General features: G+C 49.5%; 1 protein-coding gene across 9 annotated transcripts; it reads right to left on the reverse strand.

Annotated features, from left to right (window-relative positions):
- Positions 1-129: 129 nt before the first annotated feature.
- On the reverse strand, positions 130-27993 carry RGS8 (regulator of G protein signaling 8). 9 transcript variants are annotated; one of them, XM_027800665.2, is made up of 7 exons: positions 27708-27736; positions 21059-21117; positions 19381-19553; positions 17017-17118; positions 16020-16084; positions 7551-7717; positions 130-5816 (listed from the first exon to the last, which is right to left on the reverse strand). In XM_027800665.2, exons 3-7 carry the CDS (start codon positions 19416-19418, stop codon positions 5634-5636), a joined length of 555 nt encoding a protein of 184 aa, XP_027656466.1. In that variant the 5' UTR covers positions 19419-19553; positions 21059-21117; positions 27708-27736; the 3' UTR covers positions 130-5633. The 9 variants fall into 9 exon arrangements, with proteins under 9 accessions (XP_027656466.1, XP_027656464.1, XP_027656465.1 ...); XM_027800663.2 differs by lacking the exon at positions 27708-27736 and adding an exon at positions 21203-21484; XM_027800664.2 differs by lacking the exon at positions 27708-27736 and adding an exon at positions 21386-21404.
- Between the last annotated feature and the right edge of the window lies 1 nt (position 27994).

Consider the following 27994-nt stretch of genomic DNA (forward strand, 5'->3'; position numbering starts at 1 on the left):
TTTCAGTAATAAGCTCATCTCCTTTAGCCGCCTCCCTCCCATGCCCTCAGTTCCCTGAACCCCGGTGGAAATTTCTGCAGTCTGAAATGAGAGGTAACTCCCTCCAGTGAAACCAAGAGGAGGCACAGAGCAGAACGATTGACTTTACTAAGGAAATACAACACACACACCTTTATTTACACTCTGGTTTTTATATCGGAAAGCTAAGAGGAAGCACAGCTGAGACCCTGCCAAAGCAGCCGCTGCCCCTGTGCAGCACGGCTGCCCTCTCAACCAGCCAGCCCCTGCCACAAGCACGGCACGTGGAGCGCCGATGGAAGTAGACGATGCAACAGCGGGGACAAGACAAGCCTCTGCAAAGCCCAGGGTGTGTGGGGTAAAGAAAAGCATCCTGGTCTAGCAACAAAATGTACTTTAATTCCAGTTCTGTGCTATAAAGCTTCAATGCCGGAAAAAAACAAAATACCAAGGAAGAAGACAACCGCAGCAGCCCCAGGAATGAAAGATAATGCAGAAATTATGTGAAGCATTTTCTTCTTATATAATGGGCAAGGAACAGCTATTAGGAGCTTTATAGTGGCAGTAGGAGGCATGTAGGAGAGGGATGGCAAGACCAGAGACAAGCATCTGCAGAAGTAAAAGCTAAAGAAGAGAGGATGGGGATGGAGGGTACACAAACACAAGGGCATGGGAGGAGGTTATGAGACCCAGGCTCAGATATATGGGGACAAAGAGTGCTGGTGGTGAGGAAGGCTGGCAGGGACAGGAGTGCTTCAGGGAGGAAACCATAAGGAGGAGGAGGAGGAAGGAAGACCACAAGGACAGGACTGAAGAAAGGGGGATTGGAGGGAGAAGCAAGAAGCCCCCAGGGAGGGGAGAGCTTGCAGCAACGGGTGAGAGGCACTCCAGGACTGGCATGAGGTATGCTTTGCTATTGCTCTGAATGCTGTAAACATTTTGGTTTTGTGTCTATCAGTGAACATTCAGTTCAGTTTGATACATGTGCTCTTACGGGTAACTGGAAGCTTAGCAGAGTTTTATGTCTCTTATCACTAGTCAAACTTACACACAAGGTGAACACAACACTGGCTAAAAATCTCATTTTATGTCATTATGCCTAATTCTCCTATTTTAACATGCACATCTATGGCTCAGAAAAGCTTCTCTAGTAGAAGACACTAAATAACATACACACAAAGTCGCATGCACTGTCACCCACCCACACCGGCAGACACACACCCCTATTTCCCTCCCCTACTTAGACTAGCGGGACTTTGCCCATCACACCTGCCCAGCGTGGGGGGCAGGTACCCATCGGTACATTAACAAGTCCAATACAAGCGATGGAAATCATCCCAAACTTGGCCGATGGGCCAAAGCAGGAGAAATTCAAAGCAGATTGGAGTTCTGCATCTGCTTCTGGACTTAACACCACCTGAAGCTTATAGAAAAGGGAAAGGCAATTTGTAAACTCCTCTTCCCTTTTGCTGTCAAAGGACTTGGGAGCAGAATAAAAAGAGCTGAGCAAAACAATTTTTTTTTTCTGCTCTTTATATGATGGTGCACACTGACATTACTTGAAACAGGAGGAAAATTTTGGAGGTGTGTGCTTGCGGAGAGGGGAAATCGGGTTTGTAAGTTATGAATATCCCTTTCACATCAGTAAGAGATGAATCAAAGATAGGATGTTTGTCCTTGATGGGGATTAGTCATCACTCAGTGCTTTCCGAAGCTTTGGCTCAGTCATTATTTCCCTAATCAGCCCCTGGTTTAAGGGGAAGAGCTATAAGCTGCCTATTTTAATTCACTTCAGACTGACATTTGTCATAAAAGAAGCAGCTGGTGCCAATTTCTTGTTTTAAAAAGAAAAAAATTACTTTAAATAACTGGTCTGCTTTCCTTCAAGAGAGACAAACTGTAAAAGCAGCAACAAAAATAACCATGACAGACTCATATGCCTCAGACGATACTTTTGCTCCACTCTGTGCTCCAGGATGTTTCCCATGGAGGATATTATCTGGCACCAATTTAACGGGCAAAAAACTTCTCCTACATCAACCGGCATCAATGCAGTTCCTGTCAGCATTGCAGCAATGGCATCTGCGAGTGCACCCACTCAAAGCAATTCCCCAGGTCGATGGAGGAGAGGGGGGAGCTTGGTTTTCACAGCGTGTTGGCTACTTTGAAGTTTTTCCCAAAACTTTTTGTGTTCTGACACAAACTGAAATTCAGGATGACAGCACCAATGCTGGAGGAGCTTGCTGAGAGATGCTACCTCCTGGGCTTCCCAGAGCCACACTCTGAATAGGACCAGCTGTTGTAGCCGTCAGGGAAGCCTGGGAATTGTCCTCACTTCTGAGTCTGCTCCTCATTCCTCAACATAAACATCTTGTTTCTGCTGTTTCCTCATTGCCTGGTTGTCTCTGTGACCCTCACCGCCATGGGTGGCTGCAGGGCACTTGGCTGAAAAGCCTTGTCTGGGATGAATCAGCTGGCACTAGAGGTCAGCATCATCCAAGCCCACCCAGAAGGTGTATCGGTGGGTTTTAACAAGGCAGATAATATGGCGTTCTGGCTTCTTTTTAAAAGCAAGGACGGCATAAGCCTGTTGCTGCTGCCGTCTCTCACATCCAGGGCAGCACTGGGATGCTTTTTGCATGTGCAGTCAAGAGGAGGCTGAAACGGAGGAAGGCAGGGCCAGACAAGGTGGCCTCCCTTCGTCCCTTGCAACACAGTTTGTCTGATGCCCCAGCACTGGGAAGCTGAGCTGCCCCGTTGCAGCGGTTCGATCACCCGTCGCTGTGCCATTTTGCGGTTGCAGCGACACTGGGTACCACTGGCACTGCAGGGCATCTCAAGGGTAACTACTCCAGCCGAAGCAGCCTGTGACCCTGAGAGATGCCAGTTCATCCTGTGTTACGCAGGTGTGGTAGACGTATTTCTCAGAAAGGAGAGTTCTTCCAGCCCCTCAGGGACTTTGCATCCTCACTTGCAGGTCAAGCATTGAGAGTGTTTCACCTCAGTGTGGGGTATTTGCCCTCCTCCTTCCCTTTCACCTATGGCAGGAGGGGGCTGTGCAGGTGGTATGGCTCTGTTCCATTTCCTATATCCCAGATACCCGCAGGGACAGCCGCTGCATGCAGGCTCTGCATCCTTTGCTTCTCTTTGACTTCTTCCAGATCATTGCACAAGTTTGCTCAGACACGTGTCCCACTAGACCTTCTGTGCCAGGTACATTGTTTGCCATAAAGCTATGGGCCCATGAACAGGTGCCCAGTTGAGCTACTGCACAATGTAGACCCCTTGGATGAATTGTGGCAAACTTGGAGTATTTTCCAGACCTTGCTTGTTCCTCCTTCAAATAAGCAGCAAAGAAGTTTGCATGAAGCTGCCACAGCGAGATCTGCAAAGTAACATCCAGACCTGGAGCTTTGTCTCTCTGGACGCGTGACATTATGGACCTGGCATACCTCAACAGTTCCAAAAGATGTGTTGTTGAGCCTGAGCGTGGCAACATCTCTGGCCATGCTCCAGCCCCTGCTTCTCAAGCTGCCTGGCAGGGCTGGAGGACCAGCAGGAACACTGGTTCACGATGCCACAGCATGCTGCTCTTTCTGGCCAGTCAGCTGGAGATGGTATTTGCCCACCAAAGAACTGGAGAATTCTAGAGCTGACCAACAGGTACTGAAAAGCAGGTTTCCCTACCCAGCATAAATTTTGCACTTGTACTGCAAAAGATTTTAGTGTCTTAGACACCTCAGGAATAGACCTCCAGAATAAACCAAACTTGCTTACCATCTCTATCTTGATCCTAAACCTGTTTGTCCTAATGTCCTGCACAGCATCCTTACAAAAAGCCTCAAAACCTATTTCCTACCTGATGCATAGACAGTCAATATCACAGAGTCACAGAGTCATTTAGGTTGGGAAAGACCTTTAAGATCACCAAATCCAACCATTAACCCAAGACTGCCAAGTCCAAGCAAGCTTTTTGTATCTCATTCCAAGCATGTTAAGCTTACCTTTAGAATTCACTCTACCTAGTTTACACCATGCTACACTAAATCTTTACTATCAGTTTTCTGTTGCGTCAAACCTACCCACCGCCCTCAACTAGAGCAGAGGTTCACAGCCTCCGATCTGTGGATGATTGAGAGAGGAAAAGATCTGTGGGGTCACTTTCCAGGCCTTCATAAAACTAAGAAAACAGACCTCTGGTCTGTAGGCTCCACTCCACGGATGGGCTGTCTGCATCTCCACCAGAGAATACTGCAAGGATCTGACAGCCGATGAGCTGGGTCAGCGGTGCCATGGGAATGGAGCCTTCAGATGGTACGTGTCCTTGCACAGCACAGAGGAGGTGCCACACCGAACCTTCTCCTGTGGCTGGCTATCTAGGCTATGGGAACAGGGCCAAAGAGCACTTCACACCTGGACACTGCTCCCCCGGGTCCTGTTTTTAAGCAAGCACCATGCAGCAGGGTCTGTGTCTTTAGTAGTTCTTTGCATGGCATTGAACCCACAGTGGACAATCGGTAGGTAACGACAACAGTCAATAATCAGTAAATAACAAAGATAATGCAATTGTGATTTTGCAGGTTACCTCTCCCTGCCACGCACGGGTCAGGTACTACAGGAAAAATGTTATCTGCCATAGCAGAGAGGTCTTGTGCTCTTCTTACACCTCAGCGTGGGGCAGATGAGACATTCCTTCTCTCGACTCTTTCCCAACAGCTGGCAGGTTGTTCCCAAGAAGCCACCAAGCCTGTTAATGTCTGTGGCGGCCAGGAGCTTCTCTGTGTTAGGTTTTGGTACTGTGCCTAGCACAACGGAGCCTCAGTGACGACTGGGGCCTCCAGGCTGAACTACAGTACAAATAAATAGTATTAATGAAAAACAATCATTCACACTAGAAGACTTGCCCGACAAAGTCTAGCGAGAACTTTTGGGATTACCTTCCTCATGAGAAAAACTCAGCTTCTCGACAGTCTTATGGAAAATAACTCCTCCACCCCTGGAAGATAAGGGGCTGTGACAGGGTAGCAGCTGGTGTCATAAGGTGTGCAACCAAAATCAAAAAGTGAGCTGAGTTCATTGATGGTTTCTGCTCTGTGAAGTGGCATGATTCATGTGCCTTTGCCTTCTCTCTCCCTTCCCTCTTTCCCTCCTCACGGTCTCTGGATCCAGACACCAGCAGCCAGCGTGTGAGACAACGCTTTGGACTGGATTTGATATCACAAGTGTCAGAACCGCCCTTAGGGCCCTTCTAAAAGATGTCTGGAAGGATGGAAAAGATGCAGTGGCATTATTTACGCACAAACCAACGTAGTAATTTTAAAGGAAACCTGCTTTCCCCACAGATGACCCTGTGACTAGAGAGGATTATGGGTTTGTGCTAGAGAGAGGCAAGAACTGCAAGATGCTACCATTAACCAGAAGAAAAAAAGAAAAAAAAAATATCACAGAATCTCAGAGTTCTAATACCGCATCTGGATCACACTCTGGAAGCCTCCCCTTCCCCTTCTCCCTCTTTTCCCATTCCCGCTGCTTTTAACACCAAGAGAGTTTCACATTTAGACATCGGTTTTGGCTGTTGTGGGAAGCACATGGTTTCTGAGGGCCCCATTGCTGCTCTAGCTGAGCCTCCTCTGGGTTTGAGACAGCAGGTCTGTGTAAATTTTGGATCTCAGGAACCTGGGGTAAGAGTCTTTCTCCATCAGGCTGTGCACCTTCCCCTGAGCTTGGTCAAAGCAAGAGAGGGAGGGTTCCTGCATATTTCTTCTTGTCAGCTCCCGTGTCTGGAAGTCTATGTTCACCTGGGGAAAGTAGCAGAAGAGAGTTTGGTACCAAGTGACCGGTTTGCCTGCTTCAAATGGCACATTTTGTCTCAGCTGTGGCTGGAGAAGCGGCAGCAGGACCAAGGTCCTACCCTTGGGCCATGCCTAAACAGCCCCTCCCAAACTCTGTGGGGTTCAGCAACCCAGTGTTATGAATCCTGCCCCAAATTTGGAAAAGTAGAGCTAGATTTATAGTGATCTGAGCACCTCTGAAATCAAATTACCTTTATTCATGCTCTTACACACAGGTTTATGTAGCGCATCTTCTAAACATGCTGACTCAGCCTAAACTCTCTCCTGTCGACCAAGGTTTCTCCGCTTCTTTTACTCTTCACTCCATGCCCAATGTAAGGGTGAATGAACTTTCAGCTGGGTTTAAACTACTGGTCCATTCTTATTAAATGTTTCTAAACTCTGTTGTTATAAAATAAATTGTTTGATTTTTCCCATAACAGCTTGGTGTTACAATGTCTCGAGCAGGGACTTTAAAAAACAAACCACCCTCCTGTTATGACTGCCGCTTGTTTGCAAAGCCAACAACCTGAGCTTTCCTGTTTTCTTTCCCTAGCAAAGCAGTCACCCTTGGGTAGGGCTATTGTTTAAAACCTGGCTGAAAAGTCCTTATTCGTTGTTATTATCCCAGCGTCCAAACTTAAAGGAGTCTAGCAAGTAAAGCTGTCTGCCTTAACTGGGATGGCAGCAGTATAGATCAGCTCTCTGTGTCACTCAAGGGTCATTTCACATTCTAGCACGCCAAAACGCTGACAATAGGACCAGATTTTAGGAAAGACCCCAGCCAACCTACGCTCACATTTCTAACCCAGATTCAGCCCTGCGGTCCTGAATCTGAAATCTCACCCAGCTTCACGAATAAGAGCAGGAAGACGCTCGCCGAAGGCGATGGGGGTTGAAGCGTGCCCCAAAAGCACCCACACCCCTCAGTGTAGCTCTGGGTGCTTCTCAGTGGCCTCACATCATCCCTTCTAGTTCAAAGATGGAATAAAGAGAGTCCTTCTGGGGGGATCCCTTGCAGGCAGCTGTATCGTGACAAGAACCCAAGCAATCTAGCAGGAAGGAGGACAGCACCCTCCTGGCTGTGTTACGAATACAATAACACAACTCAACATCACGATGCAGGATCTGATGGTCACATCAGCCTGTCAGTACTTGAAAAAGGACTTAACAATTCCAGGCTTCAGGTTGTGACTGCACTTTTTGTTCAGCTCTGAGCTATTGCTTGTATCTTTCAGGAGGTCTAATTGAGTTGGGAGTTAGTCAGCAGATAAACACTCCTCCCTGGAGAGTTAACAAGTTAGTCATTTGTGGGTTGCTTCTGTGCAAAATGTCCTGCAAGAAATCAGCCCAATAGCCTGCTTGGGGGATTGATAGCAAATAACAGGAGCAAGGTGAAATACTCCTAGGAAGCTCATAGAGGTTAGGAAATGTAGGTTGTGTTTGCCAGTGAACTCACTGACTATGACTAATTTAGTGCCATCAAAGTAGTTGCCCTCCCTAGGGAATGAGTCACCACAAGCAGCGGTGGCAGCAGCATCAGGCAGGATGGCATTGCCGTCCCCCTTACCCGCTCCTCACCATCACCTCTGGGAGGGGAGGGAGTGCTCCTCGACCCGTCACGGGTCCCAGCATGGGGAGACGGACTCGCTCCCCACGCCGCAGGGATGCTCTGCCTACCCGGGGTGCTGGCATACCCACCTCTCGAGGAGCCTGCACATCGATGAACTCCTCGAAGATCCGCTGAGCCTTGGAGGCCAGCTTGGCTGCTGAGCGGGTCTTCTTGAAGTCCTCACAGGCGAGCCAGAACTCCAGGTTTTCCTCACTGAACTCTGTCTTCAGGAAAGCACGGAAAGCAGCCAGCCCATCTGCAAAAAAGACATGGGGAGTGGCAACAGGAGGAGAAAGAGGGCAGGGAGCAGCCTCTTCAACAGACATCCCTCCATCCACCCCTGCTTATCAAAGACCATTTGATTTTTCTCCTGAGGTCTGCAATCCCAGGATGTGTCCATAATTTACACCATCACATCAGCTGGACTCTCATGAGCTGCCACCAAGTCAAACACCATTTGCTGTTGCTCTGAAAAAAGTGTTCTGCCAGCTAACATGGCAAAAGTCTTTCTTCAAGATTGGGGCACCTAACCTTTGAAAAATTCCTCTTGAAAACATCAGGCTTCAACACTACAGTCTCTTGGCCACAGCATCTTGTGCATGTTAACGTGACACTTTGTAGTGTCCTATCTGTCATTAAGAAAAACCTTTAATAAAACATACCGTCTGTGGACTTGACTCCCGTGTTTTCTGTCACTTTGCTTTATTGCCTTGTGACATGTTTTTAGTTCTTATTTAAACAGAGGAAGGATCTCGGAGAGTCTAACTGTTACAGCTACAATAAAGGGGAGAGGGAAAGGACGGGACATAATTACTACTTGTCTAGTCAGTGGTAAAAGTGTTCTTATCACTTGTTAATGCTTAGCAATTGTGACATTTCCGTAATGTAATCTGAGTCAGCCGGGGCAGATTGGAAATGTGGAAAGTTTTACTAGGCAGTCTGTGTCCTCTTAAACCCCTGCCTGGGCATATTTATGGACACAGCTATTGTTTTTTATTTCCTTTCCCTGGCACCAGTAGAGTTGAAGTAGCTGAAGGTTTCACACATGCCCTTTCTCCTTTCTTTAGTCTTGGGATAAATTTGGCTTCTAATTTTTTTTTTTTCCAGTAATGAGTTCCTTTTCCTGGTCTTTTTCTATAGGGCCTGAGTATTTGTAGTTTATGACTGGAAATCTCCTGAGTCAGCACTGGCTACTTCCAAGCAAGTGTCTAAAAATATTGATGGAGTTGGGAACACACTCGGCAAGGTCAGACTCCCCAAAGGTGTGAGAGGAGCAAGTGCACGTGTGCCTGGCAGGGACGGACAAAGACTGACGAGGATCTGTAGGACCTGAACTCCTGCAGTGCTGGGGTCTGGGGGCTCCACCTGCCCTTTCTGCTGCGGGAGATCTCGGCAGTGCTGCCTTCCCTCCTTCCTCCCGTGGCAGGGAGTGTGGGAGCTGGGATGGAGCCCGTGGGGTGACGCCTGATACTTGGTGTGGGTCATTTCCACATGTCCACACCAAGCCCCAGCCCACCAGGGACAGGGCTGGCCAGTGTCACAGGATCCATCACAAACTCCCCTACGGCTTTGTCCTTGTTTTCTTGCCAGCACCAGGTACGCCAGGAGAAGCAGCAATGTAACATTGCCCTTTTTCTCCCCTGTATGCCCTAATCCTATTCCTGATTCTCTTGTTTCTGGTAATAATTTAGAACATGGAGATCTTTTTTTCAACTTTAGGTCCTGAGCCTCAAGCCCTAAGTAATGGCCCCAGGTTTTGAACAGCAACTAACAATTGTATTTCAGGCTGCTTGTAAGTCAGCAGGGAAGTCTGGCTGTCCAGATCCTCAAAAGGAAAGGCAGGGAAGATATTAGGCTAGACAGGACCAAACTACAGGCTAAACCTCTCCCCTCTGTCTTTCTCCAAACTCCTTCATTAATGGGCTCCGCACCGCTAAGTGCTCTGTCAGCAATCTGCCTCGCAAAGAGCACAGCAACCAGCACCTAAAACAGGCACATGCTGTCCTAGCTACGCTTGCTTCTCCCGTCAGCCCCAGGAGAGCAAGAAATAGCAGGATCATACCAACTCATCCTGCCACTTCTTAATTAATGCACTTTTAGGAGAAGATCAGGGTTTCAGATTGCTACTGTGGACAAAACCAGGGCTCTCTTCCATGAGCACTGCAAAGCAATTAACAGTGCAAACTGTGGGTTCAAGCCTGGGGCAATAATGTGACATTAGCTTCGGAGAAACCTGCAGAGCAGACAGTGCCGAAGGCATCTCCGGGAGCGGGGTACCTGTCAGGATCATGCTGCCCATGGCTGCTTTCAGCCTCTCCATATATAAATACGGTGAATAAGGGAGATGTTTTAGGCCTGCTCCCTTGCTCCCTTTCCTGAAATCTAAAAGACAGAAATATTTTTCAAAACCCCTAAATGCCTATAAATTTCACAGGGCCTGTGTGGGAGCAAGTGGAAGACTTGAGAATAGAGCAGGGGGTCTTTGCAGGAGGAAAAGGAGCAGATGCAACAGCAGGCTGGCAGGTTTCACGGTAAAGAAAGTACAACAGCAAGAATGCAGCAGTGGCCTGAGATGTATGTTGTTGTATATATCATTAGCCCCTAGGATGTTTGACGTTAAATATTCCAGCACCCAAGCACACTGCTATGATTGTACAGCCCCCACTGTGTGTCCCTGCAGAGGTCTTGCTGCTCTTTCTCTGTCCTGGTCCTTTTTCCCATCCTTTCCTCTACAACAGCCCCAGAGCCCCAGCACTGACAGAGGATCACTTGTAGAAATAGCAGCTTTGCATGGCAAATAGAATATCTGCAAAATAGCATATCTGCAAAAAGAAGGGCACGTCATGACTGATGAGTGAGAAAGGCATTTCCTTCAGCCCTGCCCCGGGGAGCAGCCGTAGCAGGTCCCTCCTGGGACCAGGAGGTTTCCATGCGCTCTGCCTCCCGCCCTCATGTCAATCAGCTCCTTTTTATCTTGAAGTAAGTTTAGGCAGCAGGTAGACAAATACTAGTGTCTGGCTGTTCTCTATTTCTTTATATACACCTGTCATGCCCTCCTCACAGCCTCTGAGGAAAAGATGAAGCTGGACCCATGAGGACCTTGCAGAGGAGGCCTTGGATGCAGGAGAGGTCATCCTTGGCTCAAGGGCTTTGCACAGAATTCATCTTCAGCCTTTGACCGCCTGCCAGTGCTTACAGCTGTGCCTGGCAGCTGGAGATGTGGGCCCAGATGACTGGGCAGTGGTAAATCACTGCCCACGAGCTGATCATGGAACAATGACAAATCTGATTGAAAGGGCAGGAGGGCAATTAGGTATGGGAACTGCCACCACCTGAGCTGGAATTTGAGCTGGATGTTGACTTTAATCTCCTCCTACACATGAAGGCTATTAGGGGAGCATCGCTGGTGGATGATCAGTGTTTCAAAGCTCACTCCACCCAACTGGACAGCTTTTTTGCTGGGGCAACCAGCACTGGAATGCAGTGCGATATGAGCAGGAGAACATCACCTACTAAGTCAGCCTCCTGAAGTGTCCCAGAACATGGTCAGAGCACCTAAGAAGTGCAATTCCAAAGGTATGCTTTACAGAAAAAGCACAGAAATGAAAAGCAGGATTAGAAGCTTTCAGATGCAGCAGCACAAGATATCCCTACCATGTAGCCTAAAGGCATGGCCATTCAAGAAGACAGACACGTACTGGTATGGGTGCACAGCCTTTCAAGACAACTACTGGACACGTTCAGGAATTTGACTCAGGAGTGGTGAGCCTTGCTTGAAGCCAAAGGAGTAAATCAGTATTGATGGAGTAGATAGGATGAAGGCAAAGAAATGGAGCTCTTCTACTGAGTGCCAAGAGTCTGAAAAAAGTGGAAGACATTTGCTTTTTACTTTTGCAGTGTAAATAGTAGCCTCAAAACGCCCTGCTCTCCATTCAAATAGACCAAGGGAGTGCACGAGAGGATTGTCAGGAAGGATTGTGCAAGTACTTGTACATCACCCCGTCCCAAGATCTTGCAGTGCACCGTACGGCTGTAACCTTGCAGGTCCCCTGTGCACTAGGCAATGACCAGAATGTGTGTTTTATAGATCAGCCAGGCAGATCAACGACTGGGGCTCGGATGCTCCCGACATCCCATTCAAATACTATTCTTCAGGCCATGGAGAGCAGATCCTTTCCAGCAAGAAGGGCTGTGGAGGAAGGGGCTGAACTGGCTAGCACAAAACACAGCACAAGTCTTAACCAAAGTGACCTTCAGCAACGCGAGGCCGAGCTTAGTGGTTTAAATCATTCAGGCAGACAGCTTAATAGCCAGGCATTAGCCGCTGCTGGAGTAAGCAAGCGATCAACGATCGTTTATTTAATGCACACATTTAACGCCATCGGGGCAAGCGGAGCTTCATGTAGGGAATAAAGGTAGAGTCCCTGCGGCTGGTAGATGGATGGATTAGCTCTATGGAGCACGCTGGGTCCAGGGCCGAAGAGACAAGGCCACAGTGCTCTGTATGGCGTACGTGCATGCTCTCACTGCTGCTTAGCATGGCTTCCTTGAATGTTAGCTGCCTGTCACCAGCACAATGCTAATGCTAATGCTGTTCTGGCTTAGAAAGAACTAGGAGTAGGCTGGGATATTCCTGTGCTGTGTAGGAAGAGGAGCGATGTGTAGACAACAGAAGGAGGAGGACAACAATAAAGTTTGGGCAGAAGAGCACAGAGATCACAAAAAATGGTGGGAGGAGGTGGTGGGGAAAAAGTCACCCTTGAGATAAAAATGGAAATTCAGCGCAAAGGTTTTTCTGCATCAGATGCTCCATTGAAAAGTGACTAAGGGTTGAGGACAGACTGTCCGGCTGGATTCTGGACAAATGACAAGCCATGTGTCCAGCCCCGCAAGGGATGCAGAATGAGACATGCTATTGCTTGTGTTTCCCTCCAGCAGCCTGTCAAAAGAAATCTCCATCTGGCTGACCAGCCTGTACCTCTTGGGCATGGGCACAGAGGGGGGATTACTCCTCAGTTACTCACATGCATGCACACACACTCTGCAGACCACACTGAGCTCCACTTCCCTGGGAGCCACCGCTAACCCGTACCGGCACAAAATGGGAAAAAATGTCAAAATCTAGCATGTTAAAACCACTGCTTGTGCTCCCTGAGCACCCAAGGAAGCTTGCCACATACTATCTGTCTCTTATTCTTCCAATTCCCTGCTACAAGTAGGATCAAACTCCTCTCTCCTGTTGCTTGCCACACTCAGAAGCCTTGACCCAAGGGAACACTGCTGCGCAGCGCCTGCGTCTCTTGCAGTCAGCTCAGACGAGGCTCCTCCCGTAAAAAGGGAATTGACTGGCTGACCCTATGTTTTCAAGCCGATTTGCTTCACCCATTAGCAAAACCAAGGAGGATACTGCATTGACCTGTTCAGCTGGGGCTGTCAACGAAACGGAGCTGAGCTGCGTCCTACCATTCAGCACTGGTTACTCTACAAGGGCTAGGCTGAGGGATGCTGAAATCCCAAAGCCAGTGCAAAAGGAAGGTGGGGGTATGACAGAGAGAACCTTTCTGCCTTTCCTACTCACAGTCTCTTGCTAATGTCAACACAAATTATTCTTTAAATGACTGGGGAATTAATCCACATCAGGCTATGTGGACTATACAGAGGAGCATTTCCCAGCCTGGGAATCTCTGGAGATGCACAACCGCTTCAAAACCCAGGGGTTTTCAATCCTCTACTCAAGATGCTTCCAGCCAGCAGCATGTCAGGATCAAACGTTACCTACAGAGGCCGTTCATTAAAACAAAGGGAAGAGAGGGAAGGTTGCGGGGCTCCAGAGGGCCATCACACTTCAAGGGTTATTTGACAAAACCAACCATAATGACACTCTTCACAGAGTCCGTATGATGCATGGTACCTGTTCAGATCACTTCCATTTAGAAACCTCTTGGAGACTCATGAAAATAGGAAGCAGAAGAGTGTAAGTCTTTTGGTTTTCCCATGAAGAGCACTGCAGCCCTGCGAGCGAGCTCCCTGTACAAGGGGTCACCCTGGCACTTCAGAGAGTGTTTTTAAGGAGCTCTGATCCACTTTCTTGCTCCTTGGAGCTCTTTTTGCACCTGTCCATCCCCTTGCAATACTACCCACAAAAACTTGAGCTCTCTGGGGTTGCTTTTTTCCCCCAAAGAACAAGTTGTCTGGAAGGGCCCCGAAACGACGGTAATATCTAACTGCAGCAGAAAGGGCCACTCAACCCCCTCAAATTGGCATCACAATCTCCCTTCCAAAACAGATGAACTGTCCACCTAGCAAAGAAAGAGTTTATGACAGATGCGTCAAGCAGAAGTGGTCTACCTGCTGATGCTTTGAGCCCCCAGGGGAAATTCTCCCTGAGCCCAGCTGGTGCTTAGCCCATGCCCCCAAGCATGAATTCAAATTTCCCCCCAGCTAATACTGTTCACCTGGGCAGTCACAGAGAAATTAGACTGAGACAGTTCTGTCCTGCTCTTGGCACTAAAAGTAGAATATGAGCTGGCAGCTTCGCTATGGACAGACACAGGCAGGCCAGGCGCTGCTTTTCTTACTCTCCAGTGTTGGTCAGAGAAGGCACAAGGCTCCCTTACCCATCTAACATCAGCACATCTCTGACAGCGAAAGTGTCTTTTATCCTGCTTTCATAATAGATCTTCGGCAAATTTTTCTGTGTTTTGAAGACAAGTACACATAAGCAAAACCACAATGATTTTACCATATAATTCCTCTTACGGATATACGCTCTTCTCTCCTTTAAACCAGTGTAACTAAAATAACACTCCTGTTTCAGCGGAGCCTTTTGTATTTGTATCATCACAACCCTTGACTGCCAGGCTAGCAAATCCAGAAACTTCAGGTGCAGTTTATTAAACAACAAATTTTTTTTTGTCGCTGATCACTAGGCAATGTCACCATGGCTGCTGATAAAAAAAAGATTAATTTAAATTTTAAAGATCACCTTCTGTTGCTATTAGAAACTGAATATTTTTCATTAAGTGCCAGAGTTATCAGAATTACTTTCCGTTCTAGAGACAGGAAAAATTCTGATATCTCATTTATCACTCTATAAGGCTAATTTATTAATAAAAACAGACAGTCTTGTGGAGGCTGTTGGACGAAATAATTGAACCAAGGTTTGATTTAGCATTTGCAGCAGTCAGCTGAAGAGGGAACAATCTGTATAATGTCAGCACATACATGCCTAAATTCGCCAGCTTTTGTAACCAAAGCACTTTTGCTGCAGTCTGTACCTAAAATTCCAACTTTTTTACTGGTGAAGGAGGAACAGGGGCTCAAGGACAGAATAGGAACACTGATGGCAATATCCTGTCCTCCCCCCTCCCCATCCCCCTGGCACCCTATAGCCTCTGTGCGTATCCCCGTCTTGTTTTGAATTTCCATGCAAGAAATGTTCCCCCTTAGCCACAGCCAGCTCCACCATGTATTTTTTTCTACTGCCTGCAAAAGCAGTGATCTCAGCAAGATACTGCTGCTAAAATTACATATTGCTTTTTCTGCCTTGGTCAGCCAGCCTGTTCAAAGTTGTCACTTAATTCCCTGCCAAAACCGTTGTCAATTCAGTAGAAATCCAGCAAAATGACATTTTATTTAAAATAATAATATAATCCTACACTTAATGTCTTCAAATATAAGTGCAGCAGAATCTCTAAGAAAGCCAGGCAGTTCCTTATCGTGATAAAACAGCTCACTGCCCGCAGTGACTTTTCCCCAACCTTGGCTCACTCTTGTTTTATTCTCCATGAAAAGACATTAATGAACCTACACTGTGAACTTCACTGTCTTTCTTATAATTTCTCAGCTTGAAGGTGTTGGTGAAGCAGAATAATATTTTCTGAACAGAACTGATACGATTGATCTATTGAATGGAGCGAGGTGCGCTGATTATATGTTTGCACAAGGTTCCTGGATGTGAAATCTTCAGGTTTGCACTAACTGTAAATTAGCTTCTGCTAAGGGCTGCCACGTGTGATTTCCCTGCTATGGAGCAAGGTGTTCAAGGTTATCGGACCACACGCTGCTGGGTCGTAGATGCCCCAGCAAAGGCTGCGCTTCAACACGGCGTCCCTGCACAGCAGCTCAGAAAAGCAGCTGGAGGGAGAGGGAAATGAACTGGTGGTGCCAGTCTCGAGGGGCTTTAGTGAGCCAAGCACCTGCCATGCGCTTCTGTGAGAAGACCGGAGCCAGGGGCACGTGCTACAGACGGCCACAGCCTCGGGGTGCTGCCCCCAGTGCACCCCCAGGAGCTGGAGAAGGTCAGGCCATGGGGTGATGGCTCTCTGTTGTGATCACCCAGCCGGACAGGAGCAAAGCCAGGATGGGAACCCACAGAAAGTCACTCCCTCACCTCCTAACCAGAGGACAAATCCTGCTTATGAATGACGGTGACCACTGCCTAGCAGCTGCCCGAGGGACCATTCCCGTCTGACGCAATGCACGCTTCGTTTGCCCTAGCTACCACCAGTATTAAGGGTATGAGGGGCAAAAAAAGGTAGAATTCAATCTCTACTCACATTTATGGGACAAAAGGACATCAAAAGAGTCTGCCCATCTTGTTGCTTCTTCTGTCGACAGTCTTCTGTAAAGAAAGGAAGACGCAAGTTACAGAAAACCCCCGGCCGCTGACCCCCTCTGGGGCTGTTTGACAGGGACACCAAGGAAGGCTGGAATTCTTCTCCCCTTACTTTGGAGGTCTACAATGTAGAGGTCTCCAGGTGAGCAAGTCACCTTGGGCTGCCTTTAGAATCACTGAGGAGATACCAAGGGGCTTGCAGGGACTTGAGTGTCCTCATCGCTCATCCCCAGGTAGGCAGGTAAAACGGGCCAGATGAATCTCACCCAAAAAGGGACCAACTTTTCCTCATTGGCTCTAAGCAGAGGCCCAGGGAACAAGTTCGGATGTGGACATTTATACTGTAAAAGGCAAAAGTCAAGCGAAATGAAACCCACCCCTGCAGAAGTGTTTACTTTCCTGACTTTCAGAAGAAGGTTAGTCTTAGCTCAGATGTAAGCAGTGACTTGTGATCAGATGAATCTCATCCCGCTCATCCCAAATCGGGACTCTGGATTGCCTGAAGCATCTCTCTTCAGCATTGTACAAACTAACACAGGACTTCTTGGTAGCGTTTAATAGCAAGGCTTAGCTAAAGAGGACCGTGACCTGAAATTGCTGGTCACCTCTCATACCGAGTCAGCTGCTCAGACACTGATTTATGATGACAGAGGGGGAAATTACATCCTCAAATATGTGCTGACATGTCCCACATACAGCAATAGGCATCGTGCATGTGTCCTGTCTCACAGGAGAACTCGTCCCAATGATCCAGGTATTTTTGGAGGCTGTTCCTGCTGTCTCAGCACTGTTTCGTTTTCCTCTTTCCTTGTGGCTAAAAGAACCAGTCAAGGCTTACACAAAGTACAATAAAAGGAAGACAATACTAGAGGGAGTGGGTGGGCAGGGAGGGGAAGGACAGAAATGGGGTTGGGGTGGGATGCTGCAGCTATACTCACTTCAAAGCCCGGTTGGGCTTGTCCGGAAGAATAGCTGTGAAATCATTATATGAGTCTGATTTGTGAGACAGGCAGCCCAGGCGAGTCCTCATCCCTCTGTTCCTGCGGTCGATGAGGGGGAGCAGGGGTGTAAGCAGGGGAAAACCAAAGAAGATGATGATTATAAATCTAGCCAGAGTGGCAAAAAAACAAACAAACAAAAAAAACCAAACCAAAACAAAAATACTCAGTGGCTCTGTGCCTCATGAGACCTGTGCCCTTGGCTCCCTCATCTGTGGGAGGGACCCTGAAACATCTCCAGTAAGATGCCAGGCAGATGGTAAGGACAGACACAGCACCAGAGCAGCGAAGGCTCACCCCCACCGGTCCTTCAGCTGCCCTGACTGCCAAAAAGTCTTTTGAAGGCTGCGCTTTGGGATGGTTTCTTGGAAAGACCTGCTCTGGTCAGCTGTGGGAGGAGAGCAAAGTGCAGCGAGACCAGAAATCAGTCACCACAACCCAGCAGAGCCAGAAAGCGCACAAATGCTGGGGCTTGAGGGCAGGACGGGGCTGGAGGAAGAAGAGAGGGAGTAAGGCACCTGTAAGGTGAGCCTGTGCTGCAGAGCCATCAGACCCTGGCCAGGATCGATCCCGAGCAGCTCCTTCGGACTCAGGGTTACATAAGCAGGCTAAGACAGCCCCTTTCCTGACAGGCTTACCCAGGCAGAAAATGGCTTTATTGCTTTTTTTCCCTTCAATTTTCAAACCAGCCCAGAGCCCTCGCTCATCTGCCAGCCCCTCGCATCCTTGCCAGCCCCTTCCCGGGACAGCCAGCACGCCTGCAGCATCCTTCGTTACGCAACCCCGGGACAGGGAGGAACACAAAGGGAGAGGGACGCGTAACACACATGCATCACACGGGCTGGCATCGTCTCCTCTCAAAGGCATATAGATGCAGTTAATGGTTTTACGTGGTCTCTAGAAGGGCAGAGCCCGTGATTTGCCTCTCCAGCCTAAGGGCATCTCTCCTGCTAGATTCCCCAGACATGGAAGGAGGCCATCTCTCCTCTGGACCACAGGAGGAGGATTTAGTGACCCAGTCTCCACTTCTCAGCTGCTAGACTCACTTCCAGGCTGGAGAAAGCCCTTCTCTGAGCCCTGCTGCCAAACAGATGCCAAATACTTTCTGTAACTGCAGAGGGAAGTACGGTATTTTTTCCCCTTCCATATGTAATTCTTGCAGAACACTTCAGCACCAGCAACTGAGCCAATCTGTAGCACGCCTGTTTCCCCCTTCTCCTCCCGCCCTTCAGAGAGTTTCTATTATTGCACATTTTAATGTAATCTTACAGCAAATTAAATGTTAATTAAATGCAATGAGTGTCTCCCTGGTGCAGCACAGGCAGCTCACAGCATTTAACAAGCACAAAAAACTGGAGATCTTCAGTCGCAGGAATTGTCACACGGCCTTGATCTGTGGGCCCGCGGCCGGTGGCCTCGGGATGCTACGCTGCATAAACCCCAACAACCAGTGCAGAAATACTGTCTGCAAAGCGTCATGCTCCTGGCCGAGCATGCTGGACCCGCTGTGCTCAAACGGACACCCAGTCTGCTATAGGATATTTCCGGTACCTTTCCTGATACCTCCTACCCCCAACCTTTATCTTCCCTGCGCTGCTTGTTCTAGCAGGCTCACGAATTTCTCAGCAAGAGGTGTGACATGCATTACCGCAATGCTGCTCAGATTTCTCTCTGATGCCTGAGATCAAGGGACTGCAGCAGGGCGTGTGTGGGACAGAGGTGCTGTGCCACCAGCAAGGAGCTTGTCTCTCATGGAACACTGATCTCTAGGCGAGGACTTCCAAGACAGGACACAGGAGAAAGAGAGGGAAAGAAACTGGGTCTGCAGGAGGTAGAGAGGCAAGGGAAGGGCAGGAGGGAAGAGGGGACAAGGTAGACAGCGACAGGATGGGCAGGGGTGAGGGATGCATCATGTCTTTTCAGTTACCTCCGTGGAATCAGTAAGGCAGCCATTCAGGCATCCAGTTATAGTTAACCCTTTAACTGGCTGGCTTGGACAGCAGTCGGGGCTGTTTGCAGGAGGCAGGAGTGCAGGAAGGAGGGATTTACTGTTTCATGTCCTGGCATTTAAAAAAAAAATCTATCAAAGAATCCTCTGAAAAAAAAAAAAAAAAAAAGGAGGGCCGGTTGTTCTCAACCCATTTGATCCTTGCCTCCTAGCGCGGAAGGTCAGTTTTTCAGTGGAAGACGTTCAGAGTTGAGGGATGATCACAGAGGAGAGACAGCATTTCCTTCTAAGACCAGGACCGTGGCTTAAGTCCAGCTTCAGGTCTAAAGTGAATTGAGTTTGGCATCACAGCTCACCATGGAGTGGCAGGAGTTGGCATTATCGCACTCATCATTCAACACCTCTGAAGGTCTCTCCTCAACAGGCAGAGCTCCGGGCTGACCTCGCTAAGAAGACCAAACTACCTCTTGTCCCTGTCCCTCCAGGTCATGGCTGATGTTACTGGCCAGGCATCATGGAAAAGCTGGCACTGCAAATAAAATAACAGGAGGACTTCACGCGTCTGCAGATGCTGGTCCTTTCACCATCACAGGCTCAAGCACTCACACCAAAATAACTCAAAGAAAGCACCTCCACTTCGGGGTGGCGGGAGCCTGCGGAGAGCCACCAAGGAGATGCACAGTCTGCAAGAGGGAGGGAGGGAGGGAAGAAGGGAGGGAGAGAGGGTTGGCAGGGCACCCGTGAGCTTTGGCACACAGGGAGCTGGTCGAATAAATCTCACATCAGAGAGAAAAGGTGAGGTCCACCAGCCAGGAGACCAATGGGACAGAGAGCAGGACCGTACAGTAAGCAAAGGGCAAAGGGTTCTTGTTTGCTAGGACAGGGCCAAGCTCCAGGTAACCTCCACGTCCTCTTGCCCAGAGGGAGCAACCAAGGAAGAGACAAAGGAATGGATGAGAGCAAAGAGGCCAGGACCCTGCTCTGCTGGGGCCTGGGGAGATCCCAGAGCTTTGGCTGCTCAACGCAACAGCCCTTTTAAAACTTGATTACATTAAAAAACACACAAAGCCTCTTCCCAACTAAATTAATGGAACTGGGATTGCGCTATATGCCAGTGAGTGCATTTCCTTAATCCCTACCCTGACCGACTGCTTCGATGTGCTTTAACTGAAATCAATCCTTGTAATTCCTTAAGCCCCTTAAAATTTCCTCATTAACAGCCTCACCCACATGTGAGGCCACAGCACAGGATTTCCTAGAGTCCAGCAGCCCCTACTCCTCTTTCCCACTGCTGCTCTGATGTGCCAGCTGGAAGCGGAGCCGGTGCCCTCTCCCTTGCAGCCTCCCCTACCATCCTGCTTTTTGGGGTACGGTTATGAAACAGCCTTCTGCTCGCCTCTGCTCCCACCCGCTCGCCAGCCCTTGCAACGGCAACCTGCACAGCTGAGCAGCACCGAACTTCCCTGTCATCCCAAAGTCTGTCTGACTTCACGGACGCCGAGACCTGTATTTCCCGTGAAGGCAATCCCACTGCTAGGCTGACGTACCCACGGGCATTGCCTCTGATTGCAAATAAGCCAGTTATGACTTTAGAAATATGATGTGGCGTCTAAAGGCGTCCTAGTAGGAGTCCATGGTGAGGGTTTTTTGCCTCCTGCTCCATCATTCATCCTACCTCCCCCTCCTACCGCAGGACCCCGGTCAAGGAGAATTGCCAGTCTCAGCATGGATGTATTTTGGGGGGTTTCTCCATGGGAGACAGGAGGGGAGGGGTGTGATTATGACATTCAGGTTATCACATCACCTCAGGAGATCACCTGAGCAAAGATTAAGAAGCCATCCCAATAGAAAAAATTAGCAGCATAAAGGTTAAAAAAAACAACCAAAAAACAAAAGAAACAAAAAAACCCACCCAAACATGAGGTCTCAGGGGCTTCAAGGGATTAAGACCATCCATTCACATGCAGAGAAAGCCAGAAAAAACTGAACACACAGGCACTGCGGACAGACAGACACAGAGAAAACGATACTCACTGCCTTTGACCTGTCCTCTCTGCTGGTGGGTCTGTGCCGACAGCGTGCTGGGAGAGGCTCTGGGGAGAGAGCAGAGCGGTCTTCTTCAGAGACAGCCCCCTGCGCGGGGTGAAAGTCACACCTCGACACCCCTCCCCTCCCCACCTCTCTCCGGGCAGCAGCAGCGCAGCTCAGAGCAGCTCTCGCATCCAGCAAAACCCCGGAGCAGCCTCAAGCCCGCAGCCTGGGCTGGGCTGCGCAGCCGGCTCCCACCGCTCACGGCTCATCGCCGGCGCCGCTGAGGAGCCCACCGGCCCCGCACGCCTCGCTGCTCCCCTCCTCGCCCACCTGGCAGCAAAACCCCGGCTTCTCCCACGATGGGGATGGGGGACCGCTCCGCACGGGCGGTGGATCCCAAAGGCTGGCAGGGAGCATCTGGGGGTGGGGAGGGGGGGGATGCCTGCAAAAGCGCTCGCTGTTGTCACCCTCGGTATGTTGGAATAAAGCATCCGCCTGCATCGCTTTAATCGGCTCCTCTGATTGAGGGAAGGTTGCTGCCCTCAGATCACAGATCAGCAGGAGTTGCCACAGACAGAAGGGATGGGAGAGTTTAATTAAAGAGCCTAGATGTCAGCAGGGCCAAATAAAATTTTGGCAACAGGCAAGGGAGGTCCTTACTGCAGGGCATGGGGTGACAGAAGAAAAAAATCCGTCTGGCAAGTCAGCAATGTGACTGACCCCTTGCATCCATCTCCCACCTGATGTGTGCAGCCCTGCTCGCTCCCTGCCCCACAGCAGCATCCCTGCAACCTCCCTCAGTGCGCTCACACCACGGTATAGGCTCCGATTCCCTCTTTCTCTCCTGCACCCACACCTCCATCCTCCAAAAAGTGTATGTGGGATGTCCAGTGCACCCCAGTGACTCTAACAGCCTAACCCATGGCACCAACACGGGGGGCTGCAGCACAGCCCCCCAGCTCTGGGCTTAGCCCAGCCATCAGCTAGGCATGGCGCAGGCTGCACAGGCACTGATGCGGGTCACCAAGAGCTCAAGCCATGGGCTCTCCATTGCTTTTTTGATCCTGGTGAAGCTGATTGACCAAAAAAAAAAAAAAAAAAAAATGTCCTCTGCAGTCATTGCCTTTTTCCTGGTAGATTGTAGTCACCTGCCTCTCCTCTGCTAGAACATCGCTGGGGCTGACACCCTGGTGCTGAGAGCAGGAAGCATATCTTGAGATAGCACGTTATCACCAGGCAACATCCCTGGGGAGAGACAGAGTCCTGCAGAACTTGCTACACAAGCACAGGGATCAGAAGCACTGAGGCAGTGATCCCTGCCCACCATCAGCTCGGATCCCCTCCTTCACAGCTCAACACAGCACGGAAATATTTGCCTTGTTCTCATCCCCCCCGTGTCGCAAAGCCCAGGTCATCCTGACTCAGACTAATTGTGTCTCCAGCTATCAGAAGATAAGCACTGAAAAAATGCCGTGGCTGATACGATCTCCTCTCAGCCAAGGTCAAAGGTTGAGATTCTTCATACACCTCTGGTACAACAAGCCAGTTTGTTCAAGTTAAATAACAGTTAGCTTCAGCCCTTGCCCCAAACCTAAGCCAAACTTAATACAATGTCACCAAGAGTTTAACTTCTACATGTCATTTTTGTTTTAATGCATTTTCACATTTCCAGGTTTTCTCTAGGCAACCACAGGATGTCACAAGTGACAACATTTTGTAATACTTCCAGGACATCCCTCAGATCTCATTTACACACACAGGCATTGTGGGGTGGAGGAGGTCCACAAGACGTTCAATGGACAAAGCTCTAGGTAATTCTGGTCCATTATCCAGATACCTGGACTTTGCTGCAGTCTCAAATGGATCAAAAACTCTGATCGACTAACTCTGGATGGGATAGCTCAGAGGACCACGCCAGTGCTCCTGCTCCCCCTCCAGCTCTTATGCCAGTTTTGTATACTACCATCCCATAGCTATAGCCAGTATGGACAGAGACCCCAATTCCTGCTCCTCCAGTACGTCACTACACCCTTCTCGTGACTCGGTGAGATCCTGGAGCAACCCACGAACGACTAGATCTTCCCACGCCAGGTGCGAGCTAATAGAGAACAAAAATAAGTGAACTGTGTTGACACAGGCACTACGGGAAATGTAATTAAATTGGAGATAAAGGGAATTATGTTTTTTACTGGGTAATATTTTAGAAAGCTTCTGTGCAGTAGGAGAGGTTTAGGGCAAATTCCTTCTAAAATAGCTCTCCTGCTTCTGACTACTCTGTAGCTTCTATTTAAAAGCTTTTAATAAAATAACTCATTTTGATATTAGGCTTGAATCCCATCCAAAATTTTATATCTCTCCAAGAAATACTTTAAAGCAATTTCCTCATGACCTGCTAACAGCAAACACACAAGAGGTGAACACGTGCAGCGCTGGGAGTGTTGGCTGTGACCAGGCAGGGTGGAAGGGAATTTGCCAGCCTCTTCCCTGGACATCAATTTCTTCCCCACCATCTTCAGGGTCCTTTTCACACTTCCCTACATTTTTAAATGTCTCCCCATCTATTCTGTGTGGTTTGTCCACTGATCATCACTCAAGGGTTTTTTTTACACCCCAAAAAACTTATTCCGGACCAAACACCTCCACTAGTTTCACTTGGTCCCAGTTTCTGCCCCTCAGCTGCTGGATAAAATTGCATGGCCTGAAGACATCTCTTCCTTCCAGTATAGCTGTCCTCACGTGTCCAGCAGGACCAGGAAGGCAGCTCTGCCTGGTAGCTGTGTGGCTTTTGCCTCCCCAGATACAGGGATGCTCCCCCCAGGGCTGGCAGCTGGCCACCCTTCTCAGATCGGAGCTGCAAGACCAGAGGATGCCTACAGTGACTAGCTCATTTGCTTGGTTGACATCTCCCATGGGTTTGCTTCAATAAAGTCCTTCACCTTGACATTTAAGCAGACTTCTCCCTGTCTTCTCACTCTTAACTCTGTTTCCTCGGGGGTCTGCTGCTGCTCTGGGATTCCATTATTTTATGCTTAACGAACCATCACACCGAGCCTGCCACTGTCTCTTCTGCTTCTCATTTCTGACTTCGTGACTTGTCATATTTCCAGCGATCCACACCACAAGGGCTTTGAACTTCTTTGGGGTTGTGTTTGCTCTTACTTTGTGACTTTTCCTGGGTCTGTGCCAGCATCTCTCTTGTCTAGTACCGTGCTGCAAGGAGCTTGTTCAAGGGTGTGCTTCACAACTTGCTAGTCCAAGAGGTTTTTCCCTAGTGCCAAGAAAGTGCTTCTTCAGACGGCTGTGATGGTTGGCAGCTACATCCCCACAGGTAAAGGCGTGATTTGGTATGTTTTCATGAGCTTCTGCTGCCTCTGTGATCTCTCTGGAAGATGCTCAGTGATGGAGGCTCTGTGACTGCAAGATGCCAATTACACGAGGCCAGCTGCCTCCCACAGCAGTCGCTGCTTTGGGAATTCTCTCATGCCTCCAGGTGACTTGCAACCCTAGCAAAGCTCTCATGATACGACGTGTCATTTGGTCTCCCTTGACACGCGGTCATTCCAAATTTATCCAGAATCCAGGCTGGTACCTATATGGGTCCAACCTCAAGGTAATTTGAATCAGTAATTAATTTATCTCCAGAGCCTGCTGTTCTCCACCACTGTTTGCAGCTGGAAGCTGGAAGAAAATTGTTAGTAACTGCCACCTGACATGCAATGCTCTGCTCCTTGCGGCACGCTGCCTGCCCGCTTGTTTGAGGGTCCAGGGGAAAACAGACTCGGTGCAGCACAAGGTGACTGTCCTGGCAGGAAGGAATTACGAGTGACATCGCTTCCCACACTGCAAAACAAACCACAGGCTTGTCTTACTTGCGAAGAGCCATGAGAACAGCTCCCCCTTCTATAAAGGAGCCCCAGTAACATCAGGAAACGTCCACAGACGTGGCTCAGACTGATTTTAAGGGGTTAATTTTTCTATTCACCTTAAACCTCGAATCATTCTCCACATCAGGCCAGGCAGGCAGGAAATCCTGGAAGGTGAGAGCTGGAGTTTCAGGGGTAGGCAGGAAACCAAGCAGCTGACATACTGGATGGAGGGCTGATGAAAGAAGCCACCGCAGGTGCGCTAACAAGGCAGGGCAGGAGATAGGAGACACCCACTGAGTTGAACTCCCCTTGAAAATAAAAGACTATGTTTAAAAATAAAAATGAGTTACATAAAGTGTGAGCCACAGTTCCGTCTCTGGCTCAGCTGGAGAGCATGGCAGCTATTTAAATTCTCTCCTGTGTCAATGATAAAAGTGGCTCCTGGACATGTTTGTGGCTCTTGGGCATCGCGATTGCAGCAGTGGAACAGATGCCTCCACTGCGAGATGGCTCCTGGCCCCAGCCTGCGTGGTCCCCACTCCCCTCCCCAGTTCCTCCAGGCAGGTAGGACACAAAACCAACAGCTAAGCAGCGTGGGAGGCTCCGGGCTGAGAGGGGCAGCTCTCGAGACGCGCATCAAAGGGAAGAATTTCCCCTTTAAAGCACTTTATTACAATTTCATAATTGTTCTCCGAGGAAACATGCTCCCATGCCCAGGAGCAGTTACATGTAAAGAAGCGTGGTGGTGCCCCTGCGTGTGCGTTGGAGAGGATGCTCTTAGTGTGGAGCAGGGAGGCAGAAAGGATTGGAGTTGACACAGAGCTGTTCTGTGCAGCCTTGGAGTCCTCCCAGCTTTCAGCATCGCTGCTGCTGTCAATATGGCAGCGTCTGTAACACAATTGATGTGTGTGGCTGGGAAGCCGAGACAGATCCACCCAGATGAGACAGATCTCCGCAAAGATCCCCTACCACAGATGCTCTGTCCCTAGCACATTTTGATTGAGATCTGGTGCTTGACACGGGCCAGGAACTGAGGCTTGCTGATGGACAGGGTTAATTTTCTGCTGAGATACCATTCAAGGTGCTTGCAAGCAGCCTGCGTTTTGCAAGCTGAACACACTAAACCAGTCATTTATTCCATGCTAGAAATCAGCCCCAAGGTCTTGGGGTTGCACTCACAAATCCGTTTATGATGGATAAGGTCTGTGTTTCTTTCCTCTTATCACTGTTATTTCAAAGACTCAGGGTTACGGGGCATCCAGGTGCCCCAGCAAGGATATTTCGGGGCTATTTTAACTGCTGTACAGCTATGCAATGTGGCACTGGGAGGTCATTCCCTCTGCAGCAAAACACCTGAGCACGTGCTTAACCTGAAACATGTGAGCAGCTGAATGGGTATTTGTACGACGAAAACCAGAGTTAACTGCATGGGTGAGCTGGGATTTCTCTTTCCTCTCTGGAGGCTGCTGCTCTAGCCTTAATTAAAACATAAATGAAGTGAGTTAGACGGGCTCACCCTCTTTCTCCAGCAGATGGTGGTTCTTTCATAAAAATATCTGCTGCCTCCAGTACCAGTCTCTCCTTGGGAGACCGGAGGGCAGCCCTCACCTGCGCCCTGCCAGTGGGCACAGCGGAGCACACCGAGCTCCGCCAGCGCCTGCACCAGTCAAGCCCGAACGACTGGGCCACGTACCCAGAGCCACATGGAAGGGCTGCAGGGCAGGCGGCCAGGCTTCCCCTGCCAGGGCGGACAGTGCTGCAGGAACAAGTGAATCTCTGAGAAGGGCAGCAAAGCAGGCCAGTGAAAGCACAGCGCTTTACACAGCGTGTACGCTCCCCAGATGGAGGAATGCAACTGCATTCTGCCGGCACCCAGCGCAGCGATCATCAGTCACAGGGAGAAGATGCCAGCACAACGGGTCCCTTGTATTTCCTAGCTGTGCCAAGCTACCAGCTTATTTCTCCCCCCGCCCCCCCCCATCAAACAGCAAACAGATGACCCTCACCGCTACAGGGATCTCCATGAGTTATAGTCAGGGCTGCAGGAAAACGACCCCCTCCTCAGGTTAGCGCCCACCCCCCCCACTCCCAGGTTAGCCCCCTGTTCTTCTCGCAAAGAGTGCACATGCTCCTGCCATCTGCGAGTTTGCACTACAGTCTCCGCTCAATGCAGTTCTCTCGCCTCCAACATGTTCTCCTTTCGCTCCAATTAGTCTTACTTTTAACTAGCTCAGCCCCGGCGTTCAGCCCGGGTGTCAGACACAGATACCCAACTATCCAAAGGAAATACAGCCCACCATTTTAAAGTAACAACAATAGCGAAGGGAGGAGGGGTGGGGGGGGTGAGGGGGATGAAAAGATGGTGATGATCTCAGAGCTGCAAGCACCAGCACAAACTGATATTTTCTCCCAGCATCAAAGCCCACCACTAATCCCATTGAAATGGGGATCACCCCAGAACCAGTCCCGCTCCTGTGTCAGCCCAGGGCTTAACGTAAGAATACGCCGCTTTCTATCCCTGCCTGTTAATTAGAAGCCATGTCTGTGTCCCTTTGACCATTCATAAGATGCCACGGGAAGATTAATGCACCGGGAGAAGCGCTACCGTGACATTAATAGGGGTGACATCTGAACAGCACCCTTCCCCTCCCTCTTTGCCTGCAGAGCCATCCTTCCCCCCAGAAAACCAGGGCAGGAGCAAGTAAAAACCCCTCCCCCGGGGACTTGTAGCCAAGCAAAGGACCACAGGGCCTCTCATCACCCACCAAGGGCCTCCTGGCTCTTACCTGTCTTGCAGCAGGCAGCAGGGTGGTGGCTACGTGGCTTTTGGTGCTTGATGGACACGGCTGGTTGGGACCCTGAGGAACAGTGTCTGCTGACTCCCGGTGCATCGGGGAGGGCAAAGGACCCAGCCCGGCCACAGTTATCCCTGGAGGAGCAGCGGCACTGTGCCACTTTTCCTGGCTCCCTAGCCCTGTATCTCATGAAAAGAACAAGAGCTGGTGGAAGGAGGGGGGTTACGGAAGAGAGGGAAGGGGGAGAAAGGAGAGCGAGAGCGCGCACTCTCGCAGAT

The sequence above is a fragment of the Falco cherrug genome, chromosome 12, assembly GCF_023634085.1.
Source record: "Falco cherrug isolate bFalChe1 chromosome 12, bFalChe1.pri, whole genome shotgun sequence".
NCBI classification, from domain to species: Eukaryota; Metazoa; Chordata; class Aves; order Falconiformes; family Falconidae; genus Falco; species Falco cherrug.